Source organism: Delphinapterus leucas, chromosome 2, assembly GCF_059928025.1.
Source record: "Delphinapterus leucas isolate spDelLeu-1000000601 "Yukka" chromosome 2, BTC_Dleu_Yukka2, whole genome shotgun sequence".
In the NCBI taxonomy this organism is placed as follows: Eukaryota; Metazoa; Chordata; class Mammalia; order Artiodactyla; family Monodontidae; genus Delphinapterus; species Delphinapterus leucas.
Genome location: NC_143130.1, coordinates 133,370,804 through 133,390,153, shown reverse-complemented (window position 1 = coordinate 133,390,153; position 19,350 = coordinate 133,370,804). Strand labels below are relative to the sequence as shown.

The window sequence follows — 19,350 nt, the reverse complement described above, 5'->3', positions numbered from 1 at the left end:
CCCTGCATCAACTTACGTTCTCACCAGTAAGGAGGGCTGTGATCAACAGTGTCTGTTTCCTACAAGCTTCTAATCTTTCTAGTATTTGTGAATCTGATAGGTGTAAAATGTTCATATTTTCGCTCTAGTTTCTTTGATTACTAGTAAAACTGAACACCTTTTCATATGGTTAATAGCCATTTCTTTGCTATTTTCTATTGAGGTGTTTACAAAGACCTTTAACAAATAAGAAAAACCTAGTAAAGATATTTCCTCTCAAATGCTGTGAATGTTTTTATCCAGTTGTTCATCTTTAAAGTTAGTTGTGATCTAGAAGGTATAAGTTTAGGGTTGTCAAAGTTATTGGCCTTTTCCTTTATGATTTCAGGTCTTGGTATTATTCTTAGAAAGGCCTTCTCTACCTCCAAATCATAGAAATGTTCCTCAATTTAATCTTCTATTTTACATTTATTTATTTATTTATTATTTATTTATCTGGTGTGTGTGTGTGCTTTATTGAATTATAGTTGATTTACAATGTTGTATTAGTTTCAGGTGTACAGCAAGGTGATTCAGATATATATATATGTTTTCAAATTCTTTGCCATTATAGGGTATTACAAGATACTGAATATAGTTCCCTGTGCCATTCAGTAGGTCCTTATTGGTTATCTATTTTATATATAGTAGTGTGTATATGTTAATCTCAAACTCCTAATTTATCCCTCCCCGCCTTTCTCCTTTGGTAACCATAAGTTTGTTTTCTATGTCTGTGGGTCTGTTTCTGTTTTGTGAATAAGTTTAGTTGTATTTTTTTTTTTAAGATTCCATATATAAGTGATATCATTTGATATTTGTCTTTCTCTGCCTGGCTTACTTCACTTAGTATGATAATCTCTAGGTCCTTCCATGTTGCTGCAAATGGCATTATTTCATTCTTTTTTATGGTTGAGTAGTATTCCATTGTATATATGTACCACATCTTCTTTATCCGTTCATCTGTCAATGGACATGTATGTTGGTTCCATGTCTTGGCTATTGTAAATAGTGTTGCAATGAACATTGGGGTGCATGTATCTTTTTGAATTATAGTTTTCTCTGAGTATATGCCCAGGAGTGAGTGGGATTGCAGGATCATATGGTAGCTCTACTTTTAGTTTTTTAAGGAACCTCCATACTGTTTTCCATAGTGGCTGTTATCAATTTACATTCCCACCAACAATATAGGAGGGTTCCTTTTTCTCCACACCCTCTCTAGCATTCATTAGTTAAAATTTCAAAAATATGCAGAAAAGTGGAGGGAGTCATCTAGATTTACAAGCTGTTGACATTTTGCCATCTTCATCATTTTTTCTTTTTTGCATAAGTAATTTAAAGTAAGTGACACACAGCATGCCATTCACTCCTCAATGCTTCAGTATGCATCTCTAAAAAATAAAGTTATTCTCCTAGTCAATGGAATTGTTGTCTTCCTCAAACTTGTCTCATAATTATAAGCTCAGAGGTCATAAATTATAAATTCATAGTGTGTTTGTCATAACTCTTCTTCTGCACATTTAAATATGAATGTACACATTTGTATTTTTTGAGATTATACTTTTCTATGTCCTGGAAGACAGTAGTTACTAAGTACTTATTACATTCAGGGCCCCATGCTGAACATTTTATGTGATTTTCTAACTTAATCCTCCTAACAACCCAGGGAGGAAGGCACTGTCATCTCATTTTGTAGCCTTGTTTTCCTTTCTAGGAAATAAATTAAGTTCTTTCTGTCACTAAGCTTTCCAAATGACCTTGGATTTTAGGATAAACTCAAACTGGCTACTTTCTCATCATGCCCAATGACAAAAGCTAGGGTAGTGATTTATATTTAATTAGAAGATCATTTTATTTAGCTTTTATCTGTCATAATTTGTATTTTCCTACTCTTTTAAGCTTTTATAGTTTTCTGTTTCTGACTTCAAGAAGAAATTTCACAGCTGCAACACCTCTGATGTGATAATAAACTCAGCATCCTCAGATCTTCAGAATTCTCTCTTATCTTCTTTAGGGTTCCTTGCTTGCTTGCCAAAAAGCACTGGCATTAATTCTTAGAACCTACCAAGTCTACATAGCATACCGCACAAAGGATCACAGTTTTGCTTTCTACGCTCCTGTTTCCCTGAACTAATTACAACAACAGCAGTGGCAACAACAACAATACGCAAGGGGGTGGGGATTGATTGATTCTTGGAATTGTGTTAAAAATATTATTGCTATAGAGATCCACATGAATATGATGAGTACCAACCCAAATGAGCAAAAGTCTCTTGCCCTTATATGACTCAATGAATTTCCTGTTGTCTTATTAGTCATTAACTGATTTCTCATGGACTGACTTTTGAGGAAATCCCACAGCATGAGAGACTTAGAGCCTGGTGTTTGGGCCATATGCCAGAGAGTACAGAGATGGGTGTATTCAAGCCAGCCAGACCCTTTGTTCCTTCAGGTTTTTTCTTATTTTTTTGAAATTGTGTATGGGGTTATCCTCTTTGGAATGTATCACTGACTAAAATAATGGATCGCTGGGATATTTGGAAGGCTGAATGGAGCCCGTATTCTTTTCTAGTGGGGGAAACGCGTGAGCTCCCTGGCTTCGGATGTTTCTGGATACCTCTCACCTGTGACCCGTGGCAGTTTGATTAACTTGCTTTCTTATTTTCCCCTTAATTTTGTTCTACATTGGCTCAACATTTTTGAGACTTAGGCATCTCTGTTCCTTTGAATTTTTTGACATGGGTTCACCAGTCTCTGTGAATTAGTTGATTGATTAATCCACATGACTAAACCGCAAAATGTCTCTAACATTCTGTAATGTGGAGTAAGATAATTAGGATGTGCACTGACTAGTGTGTTAGTTTTCTGATGTAATGTGGATGTTCAGAACACGGGCTTTGGTGGTAGTGCTGAGTTCAAGTCCAAGCTCTGTCAGTTATTAATTGTGCAACCTTAAGACGATTAATCTCTCTAAACCTGTTTTCTCCTCTGAAAAATCGGTCATGATCACTGCCCCTACCTTGCAAGTTGTGTTGAAGAATGTTTAACACTTGGCATGTAACTAACTCTCAAATAAAAAATATTGTTTAAGGGTTTGGCAAAAATGTTTAAGCATATGTTTTCTTGAGTTTGTTAAAAGTAGAGGAAGGATAGGGCTTCCCTGGTGGCGCAGTGGTTGAGAGTCCACCTGCCGATGCAGGGGACATGGGTTTGTGCCCGGGTCTGGGAAGATCCCACATGCTGCGGAGCGGCTGGGCCCGTGAGCCGTGGCCGCTGAGCCTGCGTGTCCGGAGGCTGTGCTCCACAACGGGAGAGGCCCGCATACCGAAAAAACAAAATAAATTTAAAAACATAAAAGTAGAGGAAGGATAAAATATTCCCACATTCCCTATTTGTTTTCAGATAGCCATTGAGATAAAACATGTAGAGCAGAATCCTGATTTGAGGGTCTGGCATTCGGTAGACACATGGCCTTTGAAACCCATTGTTAAATAAGAGGTAGTTTACATCAAAATTCCAGTATGATCTTTAGTTACCGTGTAAGTCTGGTTTTATTTGGGTTTCCTGCCAGTGAAAACTCTGAATCTGATCTTAATAGTCCTTCAGTTTTAAATTAAATCGCTCGCCTTTGTGGGAAGGTGGTGGATGGACACTTTTGTGACAAAGTCCTGTTTCCGTTTTATTTAGACACAGCAACCTGGGGATTCCTGGAGTGTGGGCTTTTCATATCGGCAGCACCTCCCCATTGGATAATGTCAGGCCAGCGACAGTTGGAGGAGACCTTTCCAAAGCCCACCCTCCGGCTCCCCTGGGACATTCCTTCAGCCGCGCTGCGGCCCTGGAGGGTGACTACACTGAGGACAACTTGGATTATTATGGTGAGAATGAGGAGGACGTCGAATACCCCTCCCCTGCTGAGCCAGAGGAAGCATCGAATGGCCACAGCACAGTCGATGTTTCCTTCCACTCGAAAGCTGATTCGAGGCCGTTAGGAGGTGGGATCTCTCCGCCAGATTCTGACCTGGCCTCCCCTTTGCCACGTCCAACATCTAGGGATGGGCCTGAAACAGACTCTGCCACCTTGAACCCTCAAACCAAAGAGGGGAGAACTCAGGGGGAGATAGATGCCCCGGATTTAAAAGGCCGAGTTGAGTCTTCTGAACAGCCAGGGACCACAGTCCCTGCTCCACCAGAGACTGGAGATTCACTGGATCCTTCCCAGCAAGCCCCGCCTCCCTACCCAGATGGACGGGCACAGCCTGCAGACAGGGATGTTCCTCCAGCCCATCCAGGAGGAGAGGCCGTTCTTCCAAATTACCCCGGGCCGGATCACACTCCACCCCTGGGTCGCAGGAGGCAAGTGGTCGGAGTGGAGGACGACATCAGTTCCAACACCGAGGGTAAGTGGGTTTGAACACTGGGTACTAAAGAATTCATTGAAAAAATGCTGATCTTCCAGAGAGTCGTGAATTTTCTCTCAAGCGAGTTGAGGAAGAGTTTTGCAAAAAGAGGCTTGGGACTGATTTCTAAAACCCATTGTTTCAGGAGATGGAGTATCTTTCCTTTGCCAAAGAAATCTTGGCAGGCAAATTCTTTTTGGAATCTCTTGACCATTACTAATGTTTTATTTATTTATTTATTTATTTTTAAAATGGGCCTCATGAATCCTGTGGGGAAGAACTGGGGTTGCTCGTGCCAGCTGTGCTCTCACGTGGAATGAAGTTATTTCAGTTTGAAAGTTCAGCAAAGGTAAAGTGTTTTGAGGCTTCGCACACATTACGGTACTGGAGGGCTTCAGGCTTTAGTTTCAAGCAGCGAGCTGTGCTGGCTTGGATGAACATTCCGGCTTCTTCCTCTGTGATGGGATGACCCCGGTGCTCCCCTTGCTTAGAGACACGGCGGTGGGCTGTGGGAGAGGCGACCCCTGGGGAGAGAAAACTGCGAACCACCTGTGTCTTGTCATTTCTGGTTCGCGGCTGTGCAGCTGTGCTAGTCAGCTCCCCGGAGCCTTGCCCTCATTTCATGACTCACTGACCAGAGCGAGGGGCCAGCAGAGAGCTGCCCAGGGGAGGTGACGGTTAATTAATACAGACACGGAGCCCATGTCAGCTTCTACTGAAGGCGAGACTTGTCATGTCAGCTCTTTCTTCCCAGTCAGGAATGTAAACACCTGAATGGGAAACTGGCCACGGATTCATCCCATTTGTTCCAGGGACTGCGCATCTGACCTCTGACAGGAGGAGAGAGGTCAGAGGTGAAAGCATTCTTTAGGACCTTTGTTTTTTTTTTTCCTTCACCTTTTCTGTTTCCCGTACTTTTTATGGTAAAACAGGTTGACCTAGCAGAGGGTCTTCCAGGTGGCTCTGCTGTGGTCCTGATCTGCAAGAATTTGCTTGAAGAAGCCCTTCTTTCAGGAGAGGTGAAACTGTTCTGTAACTGAGGCAGCATCGTGTAAAGATTAGAGGGAGAACGTTGGTGTAGGTTTGAATCCTGGCCGTCACGCTGTCCGGGTGACACTTTATGCTAGTAGCGCCCAAGCCTCCAGTTTCTCCTAAATTTGTCGAGAGGATTAAAAGAGATCACGAAGTTCTTAGGCTAGCGTCTGTACTAGTTGGATCTTAATAAATGGTGGCTGCTGTTACTAATTATAGAGGATTTAAAGCAGTGGGAATGGGGGTGGGGTAGTAGAGAATGAAGAGCGGGCTTGTTAAAAGCTTGTGCCTTAATTTGTGCCTAAGGACCACATTTCTCTCAAGTTGAAGATGTGAAGTTTATTGGAAGGCTTCAGAGCCTTCACACCCTTCTGATAGTCTCCTGAATTTTCAGCATAAGTGCCGTCTATCTAAACAAAATGTAAAGCCAAGTATCAAAGACACTTTGATCAAAGAGATTTTTGAGGTAAAGATGTGCTCCTATGTGGTCTTTTCATTTGTGGGTTGTGATTTCCTGCTCTGGGAAGAGCTTGGAATATTAGAAAGCAGATCCCTGGGGTGAGTTGTTAAAGGGTTAAGAAGAAGGGACTGCACATCCTGCTTTGAACTGTGAGGGGCTGGATAAGCTCTAATAGCTGTAGGGGTCTAGGGAACTGGCCATAGAGAAAAACAGGCAGCAGCGAGAACCCTCGCGGGGCATGACCATGATACTTATCAGCTTCTGGATGACGTCTACCACTGACATCTTAGAAATGGCAAAACGCCTTCGAAACAGCTGGTTAATATGGTGAAACATTTAGGAAAATAAATCTAACTAGAAGTTTTTGAAACTCGAAGAAAAAAAAATAAACCACCATATTAGCAGGCAGGGAAAGCTTTAAAACTTGAAAGCAGAAAGGGAAAAATAGGTGAACCTCTGGTTTCACCTCAGGCTGTAGGAAGACTCGGTATCCATGGGGAATTCGTTCCAGGATCCCCCCGCAGATACCAAAATCTCTGGATGCTCAAGCCCCTTAGTCAGCCCTCCGTATCCACGGTTCTGCATCCTCAGGCCCCCCCACCTGCGGGTTCCCCTAACCGCAGATCCTTAACATTGCACAGGATCCGCCGTTCCTTGAATCCACGGAGATACCGGGGAGCTGACTGTATAGAACCATGCCATTGTTAATTACTTGGTTTTTCTTGGCAGTGAACTTTGTTTTTTCAAACAAAACGTTGGCATCCTAGAGGTCCATCAGGCAAAAGTGGACTCCCTCTGGGAAAGCCAGTGGGCGGGGTGGCAGAGACTCACACCAAAGAGCGCCTGCTAACTGTCCAGCCTCAAGCCATCTTGACCAGCTTTTCCTACTGATGCAGTGGAGGAGTGTGGATTTTGGTGTTTGATGGAGTTGAGCTTGATTCCCAGCTCTGCCGTGTGGTTTGGGATAAGACATTTTCTCTGTTTGACTCTCATTTTCTTCAGCTATAAAATGGAGATAACGTAGACCTCATCAAAGAGTCGCGAGAATTAAAATTGGGCATGGAAGCACCGTGCCCAATAAATTTTAGTTTCCCCTTGAAGCTTCATAGTAGTCAGCTTGGTAAACCAAGAAATTAAAATTTAAAGCCCTCCCCCAAATATCTCTCCCTTCTCTTTAAATTTTTTTTTCCCTCTTAGAGACTCTTTTTATAGACTTTTTATTGAGAAATCTAGATTCTTTTAAGATCATGTCCGCACCAGGCAAGAATGTCCCAATTTCACTCTAGTTCTAGCCTCGAGCGTATTATTTGCTTTGTTCTGTTTTCATAGACCACAGAACCGGCAGTAAATTGGATGCACAAGCTTTCTCTGTCTCAGGGGTCTTACTTCTCCAAGCAGCTCTGGAAGCTTGTTGTCAAACCAAAAGTTACCTGAGCACCTACCATGTGCCCTTCTCTGACTGGGGCACGAGTGGAAGTTTTCACTGGTATTTATCAAATGTCCACTCAGACTCTGAGAGGAAACTTTGCTTGGATTGCACTAGCACAGTTGATCCTCAGAATTGCCCTGTGGGGTAGATACTATTATCCTTCTCACAGTACAAAGAAGGAAATTGAAGACTGAAAATACTGAGTGATTTGTCTGCGTAAGAGGCAGACCAGTACTGCAGCGAAGCCATGGAAGATTAGAGCAAGCTGCCAGGTAGCACAGCGCAGGGCAGATTCACCTGTGGTGCCATCAGGGAAGTCTTCATGGAGGAGGGGGGCTTGAGCCAGGCCGTGAGGTCGGAGTCTCAGTTTAGAGAGGGAGAAAGTGGGGCATATTCTGGACAGAGGAGTGACAGGAGTGGAGGTGGTGAGGTGGAAATGGAGAGGGAGTGAGGGAGTGAGGGAGTTGGGGGCGGGGGATGTGAGAGGCAGCTGCCATTGAGGCTCCAGATGCCTAGGACCAGAGACTGCCAGTGTTGTAGGCAGCAGGACAAGCTTGATTCACAGGGGTCGTAGAGATTTTTAAACCTGCCCAGGGGGTGCAAGGGGAAGCTTAATTTGACCTCAGTCTGCATGATGAATTAGAAAGGGGGAGGGACACCTGGCTTTCAGAGACCCCCCATGTGTTCTCATTCCACCGTGGGATCCTGTTGATTCTACTTAGACGGCATTCACGCAGGGCAGGCCCAGGGTGTGAACAGGGATTTCCCTGTAGCTTCTGGTCCAACTCTACTTCTGGCCTTGGGAGAGGCCTCAGGAATGTGTTGCTCAAACAGCTTCTACCCTGGGATGAATTCGAACAGGCTCTGCTGCCCAGCCCAGCCTTCCAGGCACAAAAGCCCCTCTCCCAGGTGCACCCCCAGGTTGCTGAGGGACTGTGAACAAGAGGAACCCCATACCTGTGAAGACACCTGCACGGGAGAGCCTGCTAGTCTCACGATGGTGGATGTAACCCTCCCCCCGCAGAAAAACAGGGTCCTAATAACTGTTTGCCCAACGAGCTTCACTATGTACCACACACGTACCCCCCAAACAGACGAAAACTGGAGGGAAGAGCATACCACTGTTTTTCATTATACAGTTGGATGTGGTTTTTCTTATTTGTCTATCATTCTGTGAGGTGGGAAACCTAAGAAAAATCTGTCCTGCAGTGAAAATGTAGGTCCTTTTTCTTGAGGTGGCAGGAAGAGCTGTTAAAAGTAAAAGATAGCTCAGCTGCCAGGGGCAGCCCCGCGCAGGAAGCCCTCCGTCCCCGTTTGCATGATGAACCCGGTCTGCTCTGTGGAGCCTGCTGGCCTTCCACGGGCCAGGGCGGAAGACGAGTGCTTAAGTGTTTCTGGAGAAATGAAGACTGAAGGATGGGTCAGAACAAGTGCAGAGGAGTTTTCCATTTATGTGGAAAACTCCCAATTAGGACAAGTCTCAAGTACCCTGGCAGCACCTTTGCTTCTTTTCCCTTACATAGCCTCCTAACCCTACCCCATTTTTCTTTCTGTTTAAGGATAGGAGAAGAGTGAAAAGCATTAACTGGGAAAAAGAAATGAGATTTTAAAAATCCTCACGTGAAGTTTCCTTTAGCAACATTCTAACCTCAGTTAACAAAGCTGCTGCAAACTGAGCTCATTCAAACCTGGCCGGCCTCTGCCCTCCTGCTGGGCCCAAGCTGCCAGCAGACTTGTCCCTATCGTTTTTTGACTCTCTGCAACAGGAGCTGCGAGGCAGAGCGTGGGTCCCCGGAGGGTCTGGAAGACAGGCTGCCCCAGTGGGTAAAATTCAGGAGAGAGGAATCTGTGGAATGCAAACTATATTTCTCAAAGTTTGCTCTAGTCCACTTGTGGCTATTTCTCCCGTGGCCCTGGTTTAAAATGCTGATTCCACACCCTTCCTCCACCTTCTGACCCAGAATCTGCCTTTTTATTTATTTTTTAAATATTTATTTATTTAGGCTGCGCCGGGTCTTAGTTGGGGCACACGGGATCTTCAGTTGTGATAGGCGGGATCTTTTTTTCAGCTGCGGCACGCATGCGGGATCTAGTTCCCTGAGTGCGGATGGAGCCCAAGCTCCCTGCATTGGGAGGGTGGAGTCTTACCCACTGGGCCACCAGGGAAGTCCCCAGAATCTGCCTTTTTAAACCAGGTCCCCTGGTGATTCTGAAGCCCATCACAGTTGATTACTACTGGTATAATGGAAGGGGTGTGGGATTTAGAGCCAGAAGATCATATAATCTTTGTGGGCCTCATTGGTGTCATCTGTAAAGAGGGGATACCACCTCCTCACCAGAATAGGAAGAAGTGTGTGAAAACACATTCAAAGCTGTGAGGTACAGAGGCATAGAAACAACCACAGAAAAAGTTTTGTTTTTGCATCTGCTCACTGCACATCTCATCCAGCTGGGATTTAGACACTGATTCCCCACCTTCACGGAATTCAGCATCTTTGAATCTACCTGCAGTTCCCATAGAAATTTGAGAAGTCACGTTGACCAGACGTCTGGCTTTTCTTCCCTGGTTAGAGAGCCACAGGTGGGGTCACATTTCTAGGTCCTGTTCTCCCCCTTCCTCAGGGAAGGGAAATGGCTCCTGGGCTCCCGGTTCCGTCCACTAAGGATCTTCACGTGCCCTGCTTGGGGGTTTGGCCTAAGTGGGCCATAAGCACAGCGTTCCGCTTCTCAGCCAGGCCAGGAATGAATGCTAGAGCATTCCCTGAAATCCCAGCCACCCCCTGGAGCTAATTGGTCAGATGAAATTCATTCACTACATTAATCAGGATTCTCTGGCTCAGAAATGGAAAGTTTGCAAATATCCTGAACATTTTCCTCACTGGACGTAAGAGTCACCCCAGGAGTGGCTAAGGTACAGACTCGTGGGATCCGCCCATTGAGAGTCTGAATTGGTAGGTCTAAGGTGTGCCCTGGGAATTTGCATTTTTAACTGTCATCCCAGGTGATTCTGATGCAGTGGTTCCCAGAATCCATAGGGAGGAACGCAGCTGTCCCTCTGAATGGTTGAGTAGTGCCGCGCTGAGGGTATAAGACCCTGTCAGGGGGCGGGGTGAGACTTCCCAGATACCTCAAAGGCGTTGCCGGAGCTGATCTGCCACAGGCCTGCTCGAGTAAATGGCACCTCCAGCCTTCCAGTTCCCACACCAGGAAATGAACATCCCTGTGGACCCCTCTCTTTCTCCGCTTGTCCTCCCCACCCTGCTCTCCTTCCCTCTCTCTACCCTTCCCCGACTCCTTCTCTCCCTCCATCCAATTCATCAGCAAACCCCGGCAGCTCCACCTTCAAAGAACTCCAGATTTGGTCCCTTCTCATCCTCTCCACCAGGACCTCCTACTATCGAGGCACCGGCTCATTCCTGAGGTTTCCGTAAGTCAGACCGTGTCACTCTTCTGCTCCCCAGCAGCATCCCCCGCCTCACTCAGACTAAAGCCCAAATCCTTCCCTTGATCTGTGAGGCCCGACAGGTGAGAACTGGCCAGGATTACCTCTCCCGCCTTCTCCTGTCTCCCTGCCCCGTCCCTCCCATGTGCCCCGCCAGCCTGACGGGAGCTCTTACCCTCACTCATCCTCTCCTCTAACAGGCCTCTACCCAAAGCTCATCCTCTCCCCAGGCGCTCCGTGGCTGTGTCATTTAAAAGAAGCAAAGTCACTTCCGTCTCCAGCCCTCTTGTTCCGCCCCGATTTAAGCTTCTGCACAGTTCTTGACACCATCCGCCTTACTGAATAATTGACCTGTCTGTTGACTGCTGCCTAGAGGGGGGAATGTAAGCTCCAGGACAGGAGTTTTTGTCTCTTTTGTTCTCAGCTGTATCCCTAATTCCTAGTCCAGTGCCAGGCCCATAGGGAGTGCTCCATAAGTATTTGTTTGAATTACTGAAAGAATGAAATTGTAACAGGCATTTATTTACCTTTCATCTAAGCTGACATTGTCAGTGTTACACGTGCACGTCTGCATGTGAAGGCAGGCACGGGAAAGGGGTCCCGGTGTTCCTCTGTCTAGGAACGCACCCATCTTTCCCCAGTGTGACTGGCGTGGGCTGGAAGGCTGAGCTTGTGTTCTTGGCTCAGTAAGTCCCATCCTGGGCATGCAGCTCTCCACACACACACACACAGTTGAAAAAGATCCCCAAGCCAGCTTACCAATAGTTAATTTAACCCATCGTAAGTATAGTTTCAGTCTCATAATAGCCTTTCATGGGGCCCTAACTTATTTTTTGTTAGTAACGTGTGGTCTGCGTGTCCATGAACGTATAAACTTTGTCACAGTTGCATTTGTAAGTTGCTGGCTGCACTGCTGAGCCTCTCTGTTTTACCCATAGAAAAGCCATGCCTCCTCCTAGTATTTTAGTTCAGTTAACCCAACTCAGCACACCTGTAGTCCTCCTCCAGTTCATCTCTCCCTGTTTCATAATCCTCTCTTAGAAGAGGGATCGGGTGGAAGAACAAGTCTTCACAAAACAACAAATAGAGGGAACATAATACAAACCCATCATTTCTTTAATTTGAGGGCAGGACAGTGTTAATGTGGTTTTATTTTTACCTGAATTTCCTGAAAATGACTACCTTTTAGTCCTGCATCAAATTGCCTTTTTACCTTGGTGCTCAGAAGTACGCTGAGAAATAACGTGATTTCTGGCAATGAGGTGTGAGAAGGGGTGTCATCCTGATTTTGGAGAGGAGGAAACACACGGTGCATTTCTCTGGTTTCTGTAGAGCCACCTGAGTCAGGCTGCTGTTGGACGTCAGAACTTGGGACCCTCTGCTGCCCCTGCTTCCCTTGTGTTCTGGAGGGAGAGTCCTGATGGCAGCCGATGCCATGAACACACTCACAACTGTGCCAGTCCCTCCAGGGGCTGCTTCTTAATACTTGTGACTTTTCAGAGCTGGAAAACCCCAAGATTTTGACAAGTTACATTCATTTATTTTTTACTCAGACTGGAATTTTTCCCCCCTTAATAAACCAATGGTATAGATAATAATACATCGTTTTCTCACAGCAACCTCTTATAATCTTCTTTATTATCCATTCTGTTTTTCTGCCTTGAGTTTTGTGTCACTTTCCTGTTTTAAAAAGTGTTCATGGGGGCTTCCCTGGTGGCGCAGTGGTTGAGAGTCCGCCTGCCGATGCAGGCGACGTGGGTTCTTGCCCCGGTCCGGGAAGATCCCACATGCCGCGGAGCGGCTGGGCCCGTGAGCCATGGCCGCTGAGCCCGCGCGTCCGGAGCCTGTGCTCCACAATGGGAGAGGCCACAACAGTGAGAGGGCTGTGTACCGGGAAAAAAAAAAAGGGAAAAAGTGTTCATGGTGATGCCTAATTTTCTATTTTTATTGAACTGGAACTTCTCAGCTGTGTAGGCCTGGTACCAAATCTTGAGTCATCGACTTAACTCTCACTCTGTTCCCAGTCAGATATTCCGCTTGAGTCAAGATCGTCCGTCCTGCCAACCCTCAGCTCACTTCTTTCTCAAGAATCTGTAAGCAGCAGTTAAATACTGTCCAGAAGTTAACACTGCTGCTGCTACTCAGTTCTCCTACCTGTGCTTTTCTGTCAGCTGTGACAGCCATCTGGACAATCTCTGCTATCTTCTCCCATTAAGCCTTATTTATAAAGTAGGACTCAAACCTGGCTCTCCGAAGCCTGTGTTGATTAACCCCAGTCACCTGAGCAGATCCTTTGCCTGGCTCTCGTGATCGATGTCCTTGAGCTCTGCCAGAGGGTGGTTGAGTACAGCTGTTAAGAATCTGGAGCCAGACTTCCTAGGTTCAGATCCCAACTCCACCACCTACTGCCTGTGTGACTTCAGGAGAGTCACCTTAATCTTTGCCTAGCATGTTTACCTGCAAAACAGGGATTAAAAAAGTCCCTGCTCTTGTGCAAATTAAAAGAGTTAATAAAGTTCATAGCATAGTACCTGGCATATATTAGGCACTCTTTCAATGTTCACTTTGTTATATTCTCACTTGCTGATACAAGTCTACACTGGCTCCATTGTTACTTCTATGGTGCTACGTTCCCACCCTGCCCCAACGTTGGTTTGTTTTCTGTTCTCCCCGGAATACTGGGTAAGTACTGATCTTTCCATTTCTTCTTCCCCTTCCCATTTCCTCCTTTTCAGACCTAGATGTGGAACACAACTGCCACCCAGTTTTTCCCAGGAGCAGGTTATCTGTCTTCCTTGGGAGCCGGCACCTCACAACAGCACTGGAGTCTAGCACTAGAGTTTTGTGCCATCTTTGCTCAGTCAGCTCCTGGAGTCTCCACCCAACTCCTGCTCCGGGGGATGCAGAGGCAGAGGTGTGCACGGCCACTTTGCCTCCTGGTGGCCGTGCTTGGGATTGGGATCATCCCCCGTGTCCCGGACAAAGCTTTCTCTTATCTGTCAGCAACCCCCAGCCACACTCCAATTCCTTGGCCATTTCCCTTTAGGGACAATAGCATTTGCTCCAGTTCCTTTGTTTCTTGGTGGCACAAATGATTCTTTTTTTTTTAATGGGCAGAATAAGCGGGAGCTGGAAGGAACAGCTACTGGAGCACTGAGCTTACCCAGGTCCACATGGCTTCCTAGAGAATGGTGACTATGGCCAGGCTCTCCGCTGCTGCCCTGACATCCGGCTTGGGCCACACCCACCATGAGAAACCCTGCAAAGGCACAGAGCCTTTCACAGCTGGGCTCCCTGTTTCCTTCCCCTCCATCTCCACCTGCCTCCTATACACTTTCTTTAGGGTGTGTGTGTGTATGTGTGTTCTTTCTTCAGTGCCCTTCTTCTCTTTCAGAAAAAAAATTTTTTTTCTGGGAAGTAAGACAAGCTATAGGTTATTCTCTTCAAGTTCAAGGTTACCAAAAGTAAAAGAATGGTTAGACATAAGACCGTGTTCGTTAGTTTCTCTCTTCGGTCTTCCTCTCGGGAGCTCATTAATATTAGTTTGAACCGTATAAGATTGCTGACCTTTGGCCATTTTTGACCCAGAAAATGGCAGTTCAACCTAACACGTACTTCCTGGTTGGCTTTCCTGTCACTGCACCGAGGGGCGCAGTCTCATCCTCGCTCACCAGCTCTGCAGAGAGACCAGATGGGAGCAGTCAGCAGTACTTCTTGCCAGCAGACAAAGCAAGTTAATTCCCCTGAGTTGAATGTTATTTCCGTCTCTTAATTATTAAAACCCCATTTGTTTATTACAATCTAAATGGATTTTATGGAGCGGATGCGGTGTCCGTGATGAACCTTGGCAACCACGATGCTGGAATCACTTTGTCCTTTACATGCAAGTTTGTTTTACTTTCCAGTCTTCACGTACAACACTGCCAACAAGGAGACCTGCGAACACAACCACGAGCGCTGTTCCCGGCACGCTTTCTGCACTGACTATGCCACGGGCTTCTGCTGCCACTGCCAGTCCAGGTTTTACGGGAATGGGAAGCACTGTCTGCCCAAAGGTGAGGGGTGCTGGCTTGACTGGGGCGGGGGCTGCTCTGGGTCTGTTTCTGTCGCTTGCTGTTTCCAGCTGCCACTGTGAGCTCTGTTTATGGACCTTGTGTCTCTACTGCTTGAATCAAAGCCTAAGCAACTTGCAGGTGCTCCATAAAAGTTTGAGGAATGAACATGTTTCAGCTGATTTCCCAACTTGAGGATTAAACAGAAATGTTTCCTCCCTTTTGGCTAGCTCCTTAGGGTGCAAGTGGACAGGAGAGAGGGAGGACGGGAGAAGTGAGATCAAAGGCAGGTCTGTTTTGTACCTAGGTGGGTAGCGGCTGGGTTAGGGAGTTGCGAAAAGGGCTGAAGGTGGAGAGTGGGGAGTTGTCAGTGGGATAGTTTTATCTGTGCATGTGGACAACGGTCAAGGCTGACGGGGTTTGCTGTCTCTCAGGGACACCTCATCGAGTCAATGGGAAGGTGAGTGGGCACCTCCGCGTGGGCCACACGCCCGTGCACTTCACCGACGCGGACCTGCACGCTTATGTGGTGGGCGACGACGGCAGAGCCTACCTGGCCATCGGCCACATCCCGCAGCCTGCCGCCCAGGCCCTTCTCCCGCTCACGCCGATCGGAGGCCTGTTTGGCTGGCTCTTTGCTTTAGAAAAACCAGGCTGGGAGAACGGCTTCAGCCTCACAGGTGAGGAGGGCCGCAGGTCACCATGGCTTTGGCGGCGTGGAGCCTTGGGTTTTCATTCAGTAGTCAGTTGTGCAATGTTTCAGAGCCACACAGGTGTAGTTTTTCTGCCCCGAGGTAGTTGGGGGTGGTTTGGCCTTGCAGGACTGTTTTTAAAAGACAGTGATTTCTTCTAAAGGTTCTCCAGGTTGTTCTGAGAAATAAGATGATCCCATTTGGAGCATTCGTGCCCTCTTACCTTCAAGAACCCTTGAAGCTTCTTTGTCAGACTCCATGTAATTCAGTTGTCACTCACAGATCTGCCAAAGAGGGATGCAGGTGGTAGTTCCAGGGCATCTGGAGATGATTTTACTTCATGGGGGAGGGGTGCCTTTCCTCTTTGTCCCCTGATGACTCTGATCTATAATAGTATAGACAGTGCTTCTCAGACTTTAACCCACCTGCACGTCACCTGGGGCCTCGGGAAAGTGCAGGTTCTGCAGGGGGTGGCGGGCCTGTGATCCTGTTTTCCTAGCAAGCTTCCAGGAGATGATAATGCTGGTCTAAGGCCCACCCTTTGATAGCAAGGGTGTAGAGAATACTTCCTGGCTTCTCACCTCACTACCCCTTTATTGCACATAAAGTGTGAGAGAAAAGTTCTTGGCCCTCCAGCTGTAGAGCTCAATAGGCATTTGTAGGATCTTGCTTTTAATCAAGTTTTGATAAAACCTTGAGTCAAAAGTAGATAAATAAAATACAGTACACCTAGTTACATTTGAATTTCAGATAAACAATTAATAATTGAATAATTTAGTATAAGTATGCCCCAAATCTTGTATGGGACATACTTATACTAAAAATGTTTTTTATTCATCTGATATTCAAATGTAAATGGGTGTCCTGGGGGTTTTTGATTGTTTTTGTTAAGTCTGACAGCCATAGAAAGAGAAAGGTCAAGGATGTTCCTAGGGGTTTATTTTTCACAGAAAACAAGTTCCTACAAAGAGAAGCAGTGTGAGATGGGATAGAATGGAACCATGCTCTTTAACAGAAAGTTCGGGGAACTAATGAGATCAACAGCTGGTAGTACTTAACCTTGGTTATCAGATCTCCTTAGGCACCATCCCCAGCAGTAGGAGAAACTGGGAAGTGGAAGTATGCACTGGTGATTATTGCTGGAAGATGCAAGGCCCCCTTTCATCCCTGTGCTGGATTTTTTTCCTCTCCAGGTGCTACCTTTATCCATGACATGGAAGTTACTTTCTACCCAGGAGAGGAAAGGGTTCGAATCACTCAAACTGCTGAGGGGCTGGACCCAGAGAACTATCTGAGCATTCAAACCAACATTCAGGGCCAGGTGCCTTACATCCCAGCAAACTTCACAGCCCACATTGCTCCCTACAAGGAGCTCTACCACTACTCGGACTCAGGTACGTGCAACCAGTTCTCCGTAAAATGGGGACGGTGCGCATCTCACGAGATAGTTGTGAGGATTATGTGAGTGACTACGTGGAATGTCCTTATAGAACAGTGTGTGACACATGAAATGAGCTCAGTGTTGCTTTTATTATTCTTGTTATTTTATTAGTGTGAGAAAAGTGGTGGCTGTTGTACACAAGAATGTCAACATCCCTACCCAATATTTGCAGATAATAATATGATAACAACCTTGTCTATGGGCTGGGGAGGGATGGTATAATTTTGTACAGTTTTTAACCGTCCTGCTCTCTGGGCTGTGGAAAAATATTGATTATTGGAATTTATACTTGTTCTGTAACCTTGGTTCAGCCTGCTTTGAAATCAGAGATGCCGTACAGTGTTGTAAAACTACCACTAGATTTGGAGTCAGAAGACAGGAATTCTTACGGATGTGTTTAAAATATGTGGGGAGTAAGATCACTTACTGTCTGAGAGCTTATTTTCTCGTCTTTAGAATGAGAATAATCACCCCTTTTCTGTCTCTCTTACATGGTTGATATGTGTAAGGTGTGATGTGTTCTATAAGACACCCCCTGATTTTGAGATGCTGCCCCAATCTCAGTTGCTGTCCTGCAGCACAGGGGTTTGTTTTGAGTTGTGCCTTTGCTTCTCCTGCGGTGTGAGAGTTGGAAGCCAGGCAAGAGGCACAGGGAAGTGAATGGGCAGCAGAGATCTGGCCTGGGCACAGGGTAGCTGATGGCTAGAAAACTGCCTGGCCTCCCAACTCTGCACTCAGGTGGAGATAAAAGACCCCTGCCCCTTTCCCCAGAAGCCTCCAGACTTAAGTGCAAGGTGTTGGAAGTCTTCTGTGCACTGATGGATGGATTGGTTGAAAACTTGGGGGGAGCGGGGTAGAGTCAGGCCAACTTGAGTTCCAGTTCCGGCTCTGCATATCAGCTTTGCTTCTTATTTTATTTATTTATTTATTTTTGCGGTACGCGGGCCTCTCACTGTTGTGGCCTCTCCCGTTGCGGAGCACAGGCTCCGGACGCGCAGGCTCAGAGGCCATGGCTCACGGGCCCAGCCGCTCCGCGGTATGTGGGTTCTTCCCGGACCGGGGCACGAACCCGTGTCCCCTGCACAGGCAGGTGGACTCTCAACCACCGCGCCACCAGGGAAGCCCCCAGCTTTGCTTCTTAGACTACTTAATTAACTCTCTAACCTCTGTGAGACTCTCCACACAAGATGGCAGGGCCCACCTCACTGGCTGTTGTGAGGAATAAATGAGGCACTGCTTATAGAGTGCTGGGCATGGCTGGCATATAGTAAAGTCATTCTTTGCGAATATTGACAGCAGCGATTATACCTCCTCCCTCTCAGTGCTTTGGTTTTACATCTACGTGGGTTCTTGGGACCGCCTTGCAGGTTTCCCATATAAACTCAAACTTCCCAAGGGGACATGCTCCAGCAACTACATGAAAAACTGTGCGGAGAAACTCACCTCACATAAAAAACCTCTGTATTTAGTATTTGTAAATGTCCTCGTTTGACTGAATAATGTCTATTGCAGCTGTGACCTCCACAAGTTCCAGAGCCTACTCTCTCACATTGGGTGCCATCAACCAAACACGGTCCTACCGCCTCCACCAGAACATCACTTACCAGGCATGCAGGCATGGCCCCAGACACCGGGTCATCCCTACCACCCAGCAGCTGAATGTGGACCGGGTCTTTGCCTTGTACACGGATGAAGAAAAAGTGCTCAGATTCGCTGTGACCAATCAGATTGGCCCTGTTGAAGGTATGGTTTCCCTTTTTTGTTATTGCTGGGCAAAAATTATATCCAACCTTCTTTCTTTCATGCCTTTTGAGTGGCCTCAGAATGATTCACATAGGTTACTAAGGGTAATTGAGTGCCAGGCTCTGTTAGGTGCTGGGTGTAAGGATGAATAAAGCAGGGTCCTGTCCTTGAGAGGTAGAGATGGAACTTTTAGAATAGTGTTCTTGCCAAGATCAGGAATAGAGCATATACATGAGGCTGGTTTGCTGCAACACCCAGTTGTGTGTGCCGTCTGTGTTGGGGATACACCTGTGAACAAGGTGTGGCCAAGTTAGGAGGGAGATTGATGCTGACAAATATTTGTTATGATTGTGATAAGTGCAGGGTGCTGTGAGCCTAGTTGCAAGGTTCAGGAATGATGTCCCCAACAAAGTGAAATTTTAGCTAAAACTTAAAAGATGAGAAGGATTTCACCAAATCAAGGTGAGACAAAGAGCCAGTGCCTAAAAGAACAAAATGAAATAAAACTTGCATGTATGAAAAAAACCAAATTAGCATCATACTTAATGAGGAAAGACTGGTTGCTTTCCCTCTAAGATCAGAAAGAAGATGCCTGCTCTTGACACTTCATCACTGTACTGGAAGTTCTAGCCAGGGCAGTTAGG

General features: G+C 46.3%; 1 protein-coding gene across 2 annotated transcripts in view; it reads left to right on the top strand.

Moving 5' to 3' along the window:
• Positions 1–19,350, top strand: part of NID2 (nidogen 2) — a 78,855-nt gene that overhangs the window by 13,583 nt on the left and 45,922 nt on the right. For both annotated transcript variants that reach the window (XM_089907703.1, XM_089907704.1), the window contains exons 4-8: positions 3,703–4,415; positions 14,684–14,833; positions 15,265–15,510; positions 16,716–16,916; positions 18,476–18,706. In XM_089907703.1, the coding sequence (XP_089763829.1) occupies positions 3,703–4,415; positions 14,684–14,833; positions 15,265–15,510; positions 16,716–16,916; positions 18,476–18,706 (1,541 nt within the window). The remainder of the gene's footprint in view (positions 1–3,702; positions 4,416–14,683; positions 14,834–15,264; positions 15,511–16,715; positions 16,917–18,475; positions 18,707–19,350) is intronic.